At 53.2% G+C, this 15,680-nt stretch overlaps 1 protein-coding gene across 1 annotated transcript in view; it reads right to left on the bottom strand.

The window, feature by feature from the left end:
* The window catches only part of ZBTB46 (zinc finger and BTB domain containing 46), a 50,559-nt gene that overhangs the window by 13,790 nt on the left and 21,089 nt on the right, over positions 1–15,680 (bottom strand). Inside the window, exon 3 of the mRNA XM_027976934.2 lies at positions 4,264–4,548. Coding sequence (XP_027832735.1) covers positions 4,264–4,548 — 285 coding nt within the window. The remainder of the gene's footprint in view (positions 1–4,263; positions 4,549–15,680) is intronic.

Below are 15,680 nucleotides of genomic sequence, written 5' to 3'. Positions count from 1 at the left end.
AGGAAGCCTGAGCGGACATGCGAAAAATCCACATCAGCACACACCAGCTCCTCCCACTGAAACATCCTGGTTTCAAACACACGGAAATAGCATTTGATTTATTTCAAATTACAAAACATGTGCTCAAACTCTCCCTCCTTGAAGATTTTTTCTTCAGGGAAATAATGGAACCTAACAGACCCATCTTTAAATAACTACCTGAGACATAGGAAGTGGGTCTCAGATGCATGGTAACAAACACACAGCAGCCAGCACCGCAGCAAAACCCGCTTGAGACCGACCAGCACCGCTCAAGGCTTTTAACCCACTGCTGTAGGAGTCTCTACACTGGGGAGAATTACCCCTTAGAAGCATTGTAATTTAAATATCAAAGCTGATATAATGTCACGGATGTTGCAACTATTACTGCAAAGACGACATCTGCATCACCCTGAGTGACACGGGGCCGAGGGGATTGTGGGGCAGAGGGTGGATGGAAAGCAGCCACGACCACACAGGCTCACCCAGGACATGCTGAGCATGTGGGTTCTGGGCACTGGGCCCATGGGGATGTGCCCAGTGGACAGGCATCTGGCCGGCAGCCCTCGCGTCTTACCTGGGCTGGGGAGGCGGCCGGCTCCCTGGGCTCCGTCTGGCCGGTCACCAGAGCGGGCATCCGGGGCTCTGAGTGCAGGAGGGCGAAGGGGCCGGAGGGAGGTGACTTGGGCTGGTGCCAGGTCCTGGGGACACAGGAAACGAGTCTCACCCACGTGAACGGACACCAGCTGGTGAGCCGTGGAGAGTTCAGGGAGCGTTGTCCTTGGCCATCTTGCAGTGAGCCGCACGCTGCCATGTCATGAGGCCTGGGTCTCGCTGGACGAGGTTTCTATCTGCTCACCACTCCCAAGCATCTGGCTCTCCGCACGTGCCTTGCCTGGGGGGTGGTCTGGCTACGACGGGGTATTCTATCCAGAAAGTCAGAACCCACAGCAAGGATACAGCACATGCCCAACCGTGCCTGGAGGGAGGCTCGTCTAGAAAGTCCTTCTAGGTGTGTCAACCTAGCTATTTACCTGTAAGGGTGGTAATATCTAAGTCAAATGTCCTTTCATACACAGGAGAGTGTTTAAGGTCCCATATTAAGCCAGACTCAAGTGAAGGTCCTTAATTCATGTAAACACCAGAAGGAAATATTCTTTAAACCACAGTCAGAACAAAACCCAGCTGCTTCCCTGACAGACACTGGAGGCAGTGCACGGAGAAATGTGGGCGGGGCTCCTGTGGCTGGCGGCCCCATCCAGGGCAGACCCCGCCTGCTGCCAACCCAGGTCTGCTTTCTCTCCTGTAGGAGCACATCCTTCCATAGGGACAGGACAGCACCGCCACTGCTGTAAGGAGATAGATCCTCGTGCATTCCCAGGAGCCACGATGGCGACACGCACAGGACGTCGGGGTTTCTAGGAGGTTGGGGACGCATCGCCCTCGGGCATCGGCCTCCAGTGACCAGAGCAGCTGCTTCATCTCCAGTTCGTTCCAGAGAAATAAAGGTTACTTGTGTTCTCATGGCATTTTTCAAAGTCCCTCCCAGATCAACACACACCCACAAACGGTTTGGGAAACAGCACGTTTGGCACCACAGAGGTGCTTGCCATGGTTCCTGTTCAGTGAACAGAGACTTTTAACCAATGGGATGTCAGCCTCCTACTGCAAATGTAATAAAAGGGAAAAAAAAAATCAATTTAAACTGAAGCAAAATGAAAAGTACACAAGTCCTCTCGCGGAGAAACTAGTTAACCAGTGGAGAATCACCAACGAAACCATCTGTGGAGCTTAACTGCCAAGCTAGATGTGATCAGATCTGGGAGAACAACTGAACTCGGTTTTCTTGGAGGCTCCAGAACTGTCCAGAAAGGACCTTCAGTCACTGCTAGGCACCACCTGCAGATCTGATGGTTCTCTTATTTAAACATGTACTGATACCACCCCTTCCTTCTGCAACACTGCGTGCCCAGCAGGCCACAATGACCACAGGGCTTCCCTCTGGAGACTGGCCCAGGAGTCCCACTCAGCACACCGCACACTATGGAGCCACCCTCATCAGACACCATGATGAAGACGTGCCCTCCCCCGGCTGCTCCAGCCATGAGCTACGGCTGCTGGGATGTCAGCCCAACAAATCTCCCAACATCACAGAAGGCTTAGGCCCAGAAAAATCTCGTTAACAAGTACCTCGAGGAGCCTTCGGGTTAGAGGCGGAAAAGAGACCCTACAGCTCCCTCATACCAGACCAGGAATGAGGGACTCCCAGCACCGTGACACAGGGCCCTACCTTCCTTCTGGGCCTCCCTGGAAGAAGCGTGGTGGCCTCTGTGTGTCTCTACATTGCTATCAGTGGTGCCCAATGTGAAGCCATGCTTCCCTTCCAGTGTGTTTTTAGGTCCACAGTGCACACGCCATCCCATGCTGCCCAGGGTGGTGGTCTCCAGGGGCTCAGGCCCATGCTGGGTGGCACCCTGGAGGGACTTCCCATCTGGACAGGGGATAGGCCCATCCTTCCTGTGACTACATGGTTCAGCACAGAGGGGCTGCCCCCACCTCCTGGGTCCTCTGACAGGCAAGGTTCACGCACCAACTAGGAGAACCCCAAAAAAGCCAGAACAACCGTTCTGCCCTGCAGGGGATGCCCCCACCTCCCCACACCCTACCCCAAGCTGCTCCTGCCACGACACCCACAAAGCTACCAGCTGTCCCTTCAGCTGTGGACTTGCCAACTCTAAATCCCAGATGCTGCAGACGCCCTGGGACCACTTCCTCAGCTACTGGTTTTTACCAACACATTCAGGGTTTGATCTGAGTGGGGAAACGGACTGATATTGGGGAGCGTTTGTCAGACTGACTTGGTTTATGTGTCCATGTTTTATATTCACAACAGCTGTATAAGCAACACTATTCCCATTTCTCAGATGCAAAGAAGTGAGACCTAAACATGGTTTCAAAAGTGTGTTCATCAGCCTTGGGGGATTCAGCCCTGGGTCTGACTTCACAGCCAGGTTCTTCGACAGCCCCAGCGGCAACCTTCCTCGGACTCTGGCCGGAGAAGCAATGAGAACGGGCACGCTGCCCTCCATGTCGGTCTTTATTAGCCACAAGCGATTTCCATCACAGACACTCACGATATTTTAGTGCCCGTGAAAGCAAAGTTGTGAAGATATTGTTTTTAAAATTAGAGTGAAAATTAAAGACACTCTTCACAGATGCCCAAAACCAGCTGTAGCTTTTCCTTTGCTTCCTTCAGTGGTGCTCAGGGACCACGCATGGCCCTGCCAGCCACATATACTTGGACAGTAGGACCCTGGACCGGCCCCTTCCCCACACCCTCTGCACTCAGCACTGCCCTTTCTGGGGTGTGTTGTCCTGCCCCGAAAAGGGAAACAGGGCCACACCTGGCTCTTTGTCACGGACACCAACCTGCCAGGGTGGCTGGAGACATAGTCACGGTCCCCTGTGCACCCAGGACAGGGGATGTTTAGAGCACCTGAGCCTAGCGGGAGCAGCTCCCGCCCAGGTTGGCCTCCCCCTCAGGGGCTCAGCCAGCACCGCTGTACATTATGGGCTTCTTGGGTCACTCCGTCATTTGCTTCCGAGCAACTGGAATTCAGCAGGAGACATTTAAGGTGTAAGCACAACACCCAAATCCTTTCCACATCTGAGGCGGGGGCGGATCTGCATGGGGCCGCGCCCCAGGCAGAACGAGGCGGCGCCGGCGGGGCGTGGCCAGCAGAGGGAGCCCGAGTTCGACAGTCCGGAGGCCGCCCTGGCCCCGTCCTAGGCCAGGCACAGCGGTGCACTTGTCAGTTGATCAGGGTTTAGGGTTAGATGCCTGATTTCAGGGCTTCCCAGGCGGCGCAAGTGGTAAAGAACCCGCTTGCCAATTCAGGAGACATAAGAGACGCGGGTTCAATCCCTGGCATGGCAACTCACTCCGGTATCCTTGCCTGGAGAATCCCATGGACAGAGGAGCCTGGCGGGCTACGGTCCACGGGGTCGCAAAAAGTCGGACACGACTGAAGCAACTTAGCAAGCACGCACGCACGCCTCGACTTCAAGTATGAAACATTCGAATAAGCACATGGCTGCTTCCCTCCCAGTGCCCCCGACAGCCCCCCCCCCCCCATCGCTGGCCCCGCGACCCATTGCGACACGCACGTTCGCACAGCACCCTCAGCACCGCATCATGGACTGAGGCTTGTCACTCCCGCCGACTCTGGGCGCCGCGGCACTTACGGGACAGGGAATGGGCGCCCTTGGGCAGGTACTCCAGCAGCAGGGAGCTGTCTTCCCCGAGCACGTCCGCCTTCAGGGCCAGCAGGCTGTTCTTACTCATGAGCGCCGCCCGCAGGTTGGCCACGGCGGTAGCCTGATGCAACGCGTCGTCCTTCTCGGGGGTGAGGGGCGCGCCTAGGTAGCTGCCCTCTCCTCCCAGGAGCCCCTCATCCACATGCGGGAGGAACTCTGGCCTCTCCCCTCGGCTGTCCGAGCTGCTGGCTTCAGCGATGGTCAAGTCCGCGTCTGGGGAGGAAAACACACGTTAGAGACCTTGCAGGCGACTCGAGGACCTTCCAAACAGCCAGCAGGCAAACGTAGGAGAAGCTGGAGCCAGGAGCTTCCCGGCCGCCACCTGCTTGTCATCAAGCCTGATCCCGTCCTGCTATGAGGTCTCAGGACAGCGGTAATGTCATAGCCAAGACTTCGGATGGGGTTCAACCCAGAACAGGGCCGGTGGGGAAGGGGGGAGCCCACCCAGAATAAGGGGTGTGCTCTGAGTATCTGTGTAATTTCATCTCTCAGAGAAGGGGCGACCATCAAAATGGATCAAAGAGCCCAAAGGACACAACCCTGAGGAAAGCTCCAGCCTCAGACTGGGCCACAGTCTCAGTGGTGACACCAAGGTGAGCACTGAAACAGATTAAACTGGACTTTGTCAAAACCAAACCTTCGGAGGCCTCCAAGGACACCGCCAGCAAAGCATGAGGACAGATCAGGTGCAAATCCCTGCAAACTGTGCCCTGACATGAGATTCCACCCAGACTCTGCACAGGAACCTCAGAGCTCAGTAAGAAGGCAGACATCCCAGTTTCAAAGATATTTGAACAGATACTTGTCCAGAGAAAATGCATAAACAGCCAATGGGGGTGCTCAATGTCATTTGTCATCAGGGAAACACAGCTCGGCACCTGGAGGCCCCTCACTCCTACCAGTGCCCTCGGGGCACAGGGTCCTGGAGCCCCCCAGGCTGCTGTAAGAATATAAAGTGATGTAGCCTCAGTGCAGAAGCTCAGGTCCTCAAAAAGGAGTGGCCTCACGGCCAGCATTCCCATTGGTAGGAGGACGTCCACGCTCAGAGTGACAGCACCTGTCAGGGTCAGAGGCAGAGCAGCCCGAGTGCCTGCCTAAAGGTGAAGGACAAACAGGGCGTGGTCCATCCATGCAGTGGAACGTGATTGAGCATAAACAGGAATGACGCTCTGGCACAGGTTACAAGGTGGATGAATCTCAACAGGTTACATTCAGTGAAAGTGAAACAAACACTGTCCTCTGATTCTGCTCACGTGAAATACTGAGAGGCAAACCCATGGAGAATGAAGGAGACTGGGAGCTGCCAGGGGATGGCAGAGATGGGGGGATCTTGGGGTGACTGGAGGTGCCCGAAGACAGGCCAGTGCCAGATGGACCCCAGGGAGAGCTGCTGCCTGGCCAGCGCTCCCCAGGAACAAGTGGCTACTCGAGAAATCAGAAACAGGAAAGCAAGCTCCTTCCCGAGACAGAGGTAAGTAGGGGAGAAGGGATGGGCCAGCTTTTCCCACCCGTGAACTGTCCTGGGGGGTGGCGCTGGAGGAAGACTGGGTCATCTCAAATGTGAAGCCGTGGGACAGACACGCAAGCTGAAATGACAGGTCCCTCTTCAGACCTGAGAAGCAGGGGCCGAGTGGAAATCAGAGACTTGGACCAACTTGAGCATCATGCCCCTGATATGGACACCGCCTCATGCACTTGGGAAGTGGGGGCAGCAGGCACCAGGTTGCACCACGGGGGACCTCCACCTGGACGGGTCTAGCCCGGGGATCCAGATGCTCGGAGCCACCGTCCAGGGACCCTTCCAGCTACTGCCAACAGAGATTTCTGAAGGATATTTTGTTTTTTTTCAAACTATAAATCTTTTTTAAATTTTTTTGCCAGTTCTTCAATTTTATATCAGCACTGACTTTGCACTGGTAGCCACTAACTGTAGAGATTAAATAAATTGAAATGAAGGCTTTGCCTCTCTTAGCCTGGCTCCTGGAAGAGACTTAGGTGGTTCTTGTTCCTGGGGCTGGAAGGGCCAGGATCCAGGACTGACAGGGTGGTGGGAGCCCGCTTCCAGCTTGCAGACAGCCACCTCCCCACTCTCCTTGCCCCAGCTGGTGTGTGGAGGGCCTCTGATTACCCCAAGGACTTGTTTGCTGGTCCCACCTCCAAATATAAGGATTCAAGATATGGATTCTGGGGACAGAAACATTCAGCCCACAACAAGCTGAAAACTAAAAAAACACTAGATTTCAAAAACGAAATTTATTGAAATTATATTAACAATTTAAGTTCAAAAGCTTGTAAAAGAAATTAAGATAAGCTGAGAGATTCCTGCCACATGTGAAAAGCTAAAGTCTGGATTTCAGGGAGGGATGTCTGGCAAGTGAGACCTGCAATCAAACAGTGAACCGGCTTCCAGCTGCAGCGCAGTGGTTGGGGGGCAGGAGGGTGGGCGAGGCTGGCGAGCTCTAGCCAGACACACCCCCAGGGTGACCACCCTAGGATGCTTGTGGTGAGCGGTGAGGGTCCACAGGGTGTAGGGCCACAGTGAAGGAGATTAAAGTTGTCAATGGAGGATTTCTCTCGTGATTGCTAAAGACTCAGAAAAGGCACCACCGGCCCAGGAACGTAGTCAGCTCACCTGTGGCGGCTCGATGACCTCACCTAGAGTCCTCGCAGGAACACTGAAGAGCCCACAGCCCCCAGCAGTGTGACAGGTTGAGCAGAAATGCCTACCTCCCAAGTCCTCCAGTCTTTCTGCCGGGCACCTACCCAGGACATCTCCTAATATAAGGACCAGGTGGCGCTAGCGGTAAAGAACTCTGTCAATGCAGGTTAGACATAAGAGACATGGGTTTGATCCCTGGTTTGGGAAGATCCCCTGGTGGAGGGCATGGCAACCCACTCCAGTATTCTTGCCTGAAGAATCCCATGGACAGAGGAGCCTCGTGGGCTATAGTCCATGGGGTCATAAAGAATTGGACAAGACTGAGCAACTTAGCATGCATGCAAGAACCATTCAGTGAAACATGGAAGGAATGGGTCTGTCTATTTTGAAGACAGGAGTCATGAAGGAGACCAGGGAGGACTAAGGGTCCCTGACTGACCAACATCACCTCGACGGTCGAGGCTCACAGACACCACGGCCTGGGATGTATTGTTCAATTGAGAAAGCAGAGCAAAGTGCCCAGAGGGCAGCACGTGAAGCCTACCCTGGGTCCAGGTCCTGAGCCTTCTTCTGGGCAGGTGGGCCAGGAGCCTGGCAAGGGGACAGGGGGACGGAGGTGGAGGCTCAGGCCCAAGAAATGCACTTATGCCTGCAGGGCTGAGCCAGACACCAGGAGGGAGAGGAAAGCCCCTTCCAGGCCCTTCTAGACCATAGCTGGATTTCAAAAAAAGGGATTTAAGATGAGGTCAAAATGAAATTCTACAAACAGAACAAGAAGTTGAAAGCATTGTTTACATTGCAACAAATCCTTTTGTAGATAAAGAGTCTGATGTCACTTAAACCCTTGAAGCAGGCTCTTACTGTTATCAAAAAGCTAAAATCATCCCCAGTGCCCTGGGGTGGAGGCTGGGGGCCTGTGAGGAACATGGCTTCTGTGGTAACTTGATATTCACCGGTAGACTCAGAACACGTTGCATGCTGCTCTGAGAGGATCCCAGCTGGAGCCGGGAGAGCTGGGGTGCCAGACTTGGACCCGAGCTTCAGGGAAGGCCTCCAGCCCAAGCCACCAGGAGCCATGCATGACAGAACTGTCCCCAAGTGCCCTCCGGGCAGGGACATCTGAGGGAGGACCTGAGGACCCTGGGGGTCCTTCCTTCAGCTGCTGGAGCTCATCTACCAAGTGACGATCCTGGAAACTCCTCACCTCACATTTCTCCTCTCAAGAGCCTTTTGTGGCAAACTTAGACTTGGTGATTCAGAAAAAAAGCCTTAAATGGTGACGTTAAAAAACTGACAAGCCAGGAGCCAGGCGTGTAATGGCCATCTGGGCTTGGCTGTAGTCGTGGGCGGTGGAGCCCGTCCAGGCCACCTGGTGACACTGCAGCACCGTTCTCGGACACAGCAGCCCACAGCGGCACTGCCTAGAGCTGGACAGGGAGACCAGCCACCCAGATGAGGGACAGCGTGTGTCCAGCCTTTTCACACAGCTGTGACGGCAGGAAACGTCCCCCTGCCAACCCTCGGGCCAAGCCACTCAGCGCTTCTTCTCCAGCCAAGCTCCCTCTGATAAACAAGGCAACCAGGACAGAAAATATCAACATTTAACTGTAAAAGGCCAAGTGTTAAAAGTAAAGATGGATTCAAGAGCAGAAGACAGGGGCAGGGTTGTTCCTTCTTCCTATAAGTGATATACTGTAAGAGTTGAAAATTTTCACTCAACCTTTAGCTGAAACAGAAAAGAGATCATAATTAAAAGAAGCAGAATTGCTAGACAATTAAACTAGATGATGCGATATGAACTGCAAAGGATCTCTACGTATATATCTATACACACAGACACATATAAACATATATGTACATATGTGTAAAGTGTTGTCACTACCAACTACCTCTCATTGGTGTGTGGTTTAACTTCCCACATAATGGAATACTGTATCCTGTTTAACAAAAGATAAGGAAGGTCTGTGTGCACTGATGCTGCAAATCTAGCAATAATAAAATAAGTACAATGTGTGTACAATATGCTACTTCCAATGTAAACAGGAAAAAATAATACATTCGTTTTTCATTCACAAATTCTTGAAAAACCCAAGAATAACTAACAGTGATTTCTGATCTGATAGGTTGGCATCCAGGCAGATGAATGTCAAGGAAGATACTCATGATAAACATTTTTATACTTTTTGGTTTTTGAATCACTCCATTAAATTAGAAAATAAGAAACATCTTTTGAAAGACAATGCTGAAATTGTATGGACATAATAGCAATAAAGATACCTCTCAAAAAAAAAAAAGATAAAGCAGAGGGCACATGTCCAGGGCCTGGGGTGGGGGCAGGGCCGCCCTGCCACTGGGGCCAGGCTGCACAGCCGGTGTTCAGTCCCTACGATTTCCCCAAATCTCATGCAGCGGAGCCTGGTAGGCTGCAGTCCATGCGGTCGCGAAGAGTTGGACCCGACTGAGCAATTTCACTTTCACTTTTCACTTTCGTGCACTGGAGAAGGAAATGGCAGCCCACTCCAGTGTTCTTGCCTGGAGAATCCCAGGGACGAAGGAGCCTGGTGGGCTGCCATCTATGGGGTCGCACAGAGTCAGACATAACTGACGTGACTTAGCAGCAGCAGCAGCATGCTTCATGATTCTCAGAGCTGCTCCCCAGCTGTCTGTCACAGCCCTTCTGCAGATGCCCAGCCCCACCCAGCCCAACCTGCCACCTCTTGTCCAGGGAACAGCCGCCTGCATCCGCGGCTCTGCACACAGCAACGCGGCAGAACCTTCAGGACAAGTGAAAACCGCAGAGCGGAGACCAGGCCCTGGGAGACTCCACCCCCGACTTACAGCTCAAACCAGACCTCAGTCCTAACACTCACTAGATCTCACAAACAATGTAAAAATCAAGTTCAAAAAACTAATTATGCACCTTGTCCAAAATTTACATTCTTACTTTATGTGTCTAAGATGTATTATTTCTTAAGTGTCATGCTTTTTATCCATGTTAAAATCAAGTTACTTCATTTTCTATCACTATCCAAAAGTTTTCACTTCATAAAAGAAATCCTCTTTAATTAAAAGAAAAACCCTATATAGTCATCAAGGTAGTTCCACGGGCAGATGATATCAGAACAGCTGGACACCACATGGAGAAGGTGATCGTGAAGGCTAACTCAACACGCCCCAGGCCAGTGGTCACACTCAATCCTCTGGGAAAACCACAGGAGAAATCTTTGCGACCTAAGGCAGAGGTTCCTTGAATTAGACCCAAATAGCATGAACCACAAAAAAATGACCAAAAAAATTCACACACCAGACTTCATCAAAATTTAAAACATGTGCGTGTGTGCTCAGTTGCTAAGTCACGTTCTACCTTGAAACCTTGTGGCCTTCTAGGCTCCTCCATCCACGGGATTCTCCAGGCAAGAATACTAGAGTGGGTAGCCATTCCCTTCTCCAGGGGATCTTCCTGGCCCAGGGGTCGAACCCAAGTCTTATGTTCTTCTGCCTTGCAGGCAGGTTCTTTACCACCAGCGCCACCTGGGAAGCCCCTCTTCAAATATGTACGCTTTTCAAAAGACACTGTTACCGGGAAACACGAGTCGGAGGCTGAGAGAATGTTTTCAGAACACATGCCTAACAAGCAAACAGACACCTGGAGGACAGTTCGCTCAGCCAAAATGCTTCCCCAGGAGGGGGGCTGATGTCAACTCGGATGCTCACCTTTGGGGTGGGACTGCAGCCAGCAGGATCCCTGGAGTGCAGGGTGCTGGATGGCCCAGCGCTCAGACCTGCCACCAGGCACAGCCCTGAGCAGATACCACTCAAAGGCAGATGGAGAGGCTAGTAAACCCTGAGAAGACTTCTCACCCTGAGAAGATGAAACCATGAGGAGTCGCCCCCACACCCTCCAGAATGGCTAAGATTTAAACACGAACCCAAACCACTGTCTGCGTGACACTGGCACAAGTGTGCCTCATACCACCACCTGGTTCCTTGCACACACACCACCTGACAGCCCAGTCCGGGAGGCATCAAGGCAAATCACACCAAGACTCGTCCTAGGACGTTCGAGGCAGCTTGACCATTATAGCCGGAAACCACACAAACAACTACATGTCCATCGGCAGTTGTGTTACAGCTGAGAACAGAACACCGCTTGGCAGTGAAAGAATGATCTGAGGACTCTGATGGAGGCCGGAGCAAACTCTGAGAGCAGGTTGGCAACCACCTGGACAGACCAGAGGTTCACTAGGCATGCTCACTTGGAGCTCCCAGGCTGACATGAGATGGGTGGAAGGGTCCAGAGGCTGAGGGGATGATTTGTCATCAAAAGGCACATGAAAAGTGTGGGTCCCAGCCTCAGAAATGCGGGCTCTGGTAAGAAGCTGGCCGAGAGCGCTCCCTCTGAAACGTGCAAACAAGGTGAGATTGGATGATCAGACAGATAAACATGTAAACACAGCAAAACATTAGCAGGCAGAGAATCTCAGGTGGCAGGTGGGCTCACAGTCCGTTTTTTCAACTTTTCTCTGAGTGTGAATGTCTCCCCAGTGAAATGGCCAGGAAAGAGACAATAAATTACTCAAACCTTACAGTTAGAAGCTGCGCAGCTCACTGAATGTACACCATCGCTGAAACAGTAGGACAGGGGTGGTGACCGGGGCCTCACCTCCGAGACCATGAATGTGCCACCTCATATGGCAAAAGGGACTTTTCAGGTCCTTGAGATGAGAGATCATCCTGAACCTCCCTGTCCACACAAGTGTCCATCTCAGAGGAAGGGGGAGGCGGGAGGGCCAGAGCTAGCGAAGGGGACACCACACCAGAGCTGAGATCTGAGGGATGTGGGGCCCCGAGCCAAGGGTCGAGGAGCCTTTGGAACCTGGCAGCTGGGGGGTGGTGTAAGGGTGTCTAAGGGGGTGTGGAAGTGTCTGGGTGTGAGTGTGGAGGTGTCTGCGGGCTGGGTGTGAGCGTGTCTAGGCCTGTGGGGGGGTGTCTGCAAGGTGGTATAGGAGTGTCTGGGGGTGGTATGGACTGTCTGCAGAGGTGTGGGGGTCTCTGGGGGTGGGTATGGGGGTGTCTGGGGGGCAGTCAGGCCTCTTTCAGCTGAACAGCTGTGATATGGCCTTTCTGATGTGTATGTTCTGCTGCTGTTTTTAAAAAAATTTGAAAAAAGCAGTAGCAGAAAAGTTTTCCAATGAACAGTTAAAAAAATAACACAACTCCTTTTAAAATCTTCATTTAAATGTAAGCTTCCAAGCTGTGCTTTTAAGTGCATATATATAAATGCACATATACACCACTGGGTATTTCAACACAACCCTTTGTCTCCGGGCAGGGGCAGGGCGAAGGCAGTGGGCTCAGTCCCCACCCTTATTGGCACCTAGGGGCATCCCCATCACAGTGTCCAAATACCAGAAGAAAACACATACGAGGTTAAGAGGACAAAATGCCTCAAGTTCAAATCAAAACAGGACTCATCGAGGTGGCAGAAAAGGCAGGTGGCCTTCCAGTCAGGTCAGCAGTGGTGCTGCCCGAGGGTGAGGTGACCTCAGAGAAGGGAGAGCGGAAAAGCGCCCTGGGAAGCTCCCAGCCAGCGCTGGCCGTGGTCCCCAGCCCAGCCCCCGCACATCCGTCCCGAGTGGAACCTTGTGGGTCCTGAGAGGGACCACTGGCCTTGCTCACCTGTCACCCTCAGGGGCCCTGCCATGTCCTGACCACCCAGATCCAGACCCTGCAGCTCAGCTCTTCATGAGGGCAGTGGCCCCAGGGAGACCAGCCTCCACTTCCACATTTGGAAAGATGAGAAGCCTCAGGGCCTCCGTCTTCACGAACTGAATCTTCTACAAAGTCCAGGAACTGCCGTTTTGGCAGAAACAAAGCTCTGTTGGCCTCTCAGTAAAACCATGCCCATGGTGATGAAGGCTTAAGTCCAGGTAGTAACTCAGAAGTGTGGCCTTGGGCCAGGGTAAGCCAGCTAGTGGGGCACAGGCCACGGGTCTCAGGGCCGAGCCCTGCCCCCCTCAGGCCCCCTCCACAGTGCCCCCGCTCTGTTGGGTCAGCACTGGGTCCCCCACCTCCCTTCTCAGCAGCACGTCTTCCCCCACGTTCCCAACCGAATGACCTGACGAAGCCCACTCCTGAGGTGTCCAGGCACTGGCAGCCCCCAACCACGGCTCTGAGGTCGAGCAGACGAATTCCAAGCAATTTTACTCATTCTTACAGGGAAAACGTCAGGGGGCCCAGCCAAGGGAGAAGCCACTGACTTGGAGTTCTAAGGGGCTAAGAAGCGACCCCTCTGACCTGGTCAGGGCAGGCTGGGCCCTGGTCCCAAGTATCTGCTCCCACCCTGAGCTGGACAGCGGCCCTGGGCTCAGAGCAGCTACGACAACCTTAGGAGGCCACCTGTACCCCTGAACCTGCTCTGCAGTTCTGACGCTCCCGTCACAATCCTGGGATGCCAGGTCCACCCTTACCGAGGTCCAAACATGAAGGAGTCCCTCACAAGACACTTTACTTCAGCTCAGAACTTTGCATCTGCAGATCCTCTTGGGAACCAGTGTGGGATGTTGGGATGGCCTGGCCAGGCTCTCCTGGCACAACCTTTGAACTAGCAGCCATAAACCCACCACGCTGAAGGCTTACAGCCTGGGGATAGCGGACAAAGGGATAAGGCAGGAGCCTGGCCTGTACACATGGTACTGGCACGTTTAAATGCTGTTCCCTACGAGCCATCACACAGACAGGCTGTGACCCGGAGGCACATTTCAATGGATGTTTTCTTGGAAGCTGCTGGGTTACAAAGCCTGCTGAGGAAAATCACTCTTAAACGCTAACAGGCCTCAGGGTCCCCAAAGCCGAGGGGGACACACAGAGGACAAGGCGGTGGCCCTGCTGCAGGGCTGGGCATCCAAGCATCTTCACCAAGGGCCTTGAGTGATCAGCAGGAACCTCCTGACACGTTCCTTGGAAAAGGCCTGTTCTCCTATAAGCGGGGTAAGAATAAACAAAAATACTCTCTTCTAAGATGTAATAAATCTTTAATGAAAGCAAACCCTCCTCCATCGGGGATCGTGATTTATACTTCCAAGCCCCAGCCCAGGGCGGGCGGAGGAATAAATGGCCACCGTGATGGGCAGAACCGTCCCACGCAGCCCACACCTCAGGTCCTCGTCTTAGCAACTCGGGGGAAATCTGGCAGTTGCCTTGGTAACCCGAGGGATTTCAGACAGCAGCAACAGTACATGAGCCGAAATCACTTGTTGGATTCCAAAAACACCTTCTGCTCGACAACTGCTTTTAAAACATCAAACCCACGGGCTCACAGAGTGCCCTCATTCTTAACTTGTTGAGGGACTCTTCGATCTAGAGGCCTCCATCCCTGCTGCCCACCGGGGTAGGACAGGAGGGGAAGGCTCTTCAGCTCTGACCCCAACAAGGTTCCTTAAGTCAGTCACCATGGACACTCTTCTCAAGGCTAAGGGACATTTACTCGTTACTGAGGGAGCCGACACAACCACCAGCAGGGAGATAGGTGGCCTTTCCAGCAGCTCAGAAACTTAACCTTCTTCTGATTTAGTTCAGCTAAACTCCAGTGGTTCTGGAAGGCTGCCCATCATGGACACAACCGGGGGTGGGGACTGCTGGCATCCGACAGACCCCAGGACCCCACCTCTCACGGAGCCATCCCTCCAAGGCCCTCCAAGGCGGCAACGGACTGAATCTGCAGATGCCTGGCCCAGCACTCAGGGCTCTAAGAGAATGAGAACCAGGGAGACAGGCCACTGTGTCCAGGGGCGATGAGAAAGTTCTGGAGACAATACTAGTATTTAATACCAATACACTCAAAAATGTTAAACGGGTAACATCTATGATACATGTGTTTTACCACAATAACAAAGCCAGTGTATCAGGAGCTCCAGGATTGCCCTTCTGCTGGGGTGGCAGCAGCTGGTTCCCCCAGGACGCCCACCCCACCCAGCATAGGTCTAGCATCGGTGACATCTTTCAGGGCTTATGTTCACATTTTGCTGCCTTCAGTCCACCTCTGTCCAGTCATGAGGCCCCTTCCTGGAGAGGCCTCCCCAGTTGAGAAGCCTCCATCCTGCCCTGCCCCACCAGGGCCTCTCTGCACCCTGAACACAGCCCTCATGGCCGAATGCACCATTCGGGAAAGCTCGGTGCAGCCACAGTTATCACGAGCTCCACACCAGGAAGAGCATCGGGCATCTAGTAAACATTTAATTTGTTTACTATCCTGTCCATGCTAAGTCACTTCAATCGTGTCTGATTCTTTGTGACCCCATGGACTCTATCCTGCCAGGCTCCTTTGTCCATGGGATTCTCCAGGCAAGAATACTGGAGTGGGTTGCCATGCCCTCCTCCAGTGGATCTTCATGACCCAGGAATTGAACCCACGTCTCTTAAGCCTCCTGCGTTGGCAGGAAGGGGCTTTACCACTAGTACCATCTGGGAAGCAGGTGGGAGACACCTAGCCTGGAAGACAGATAAAACCACCCTCCAGAGGGTGAGGGAGCTAAGCTATGAGCCCTCACCACTGATGGACTGGGGTTCAGGAGAGCCCCACCCCCAGTGTGGTACTGACCCCCACACACACACTGCTCTGAGTGAGGACCACCAAGCCCACAATTGTTAGCAAAGAGGAAATACCCCTCGTTGGGATGGGAGCTGG

Source organism: Ovis aries, chromosome 13 (assembly GCF_016772045.2).
Source record: "Ovis aries strain OAR_USU_Benz2616 breed Rambouillet chromosome 13, ARS-UI_Ramb_v3.0, whole genome shotgun sequence".
NCBI classification, from domain to species: domain Eukaryota; kingdom Metazoa; phylum Chordata; class Mammalia; order Artiodactyla; family Bovidae; genus Ovis; species Ovis aries.
This window is presented reverse-complemented; position numbering and strand designations above follow the sequence as displayed.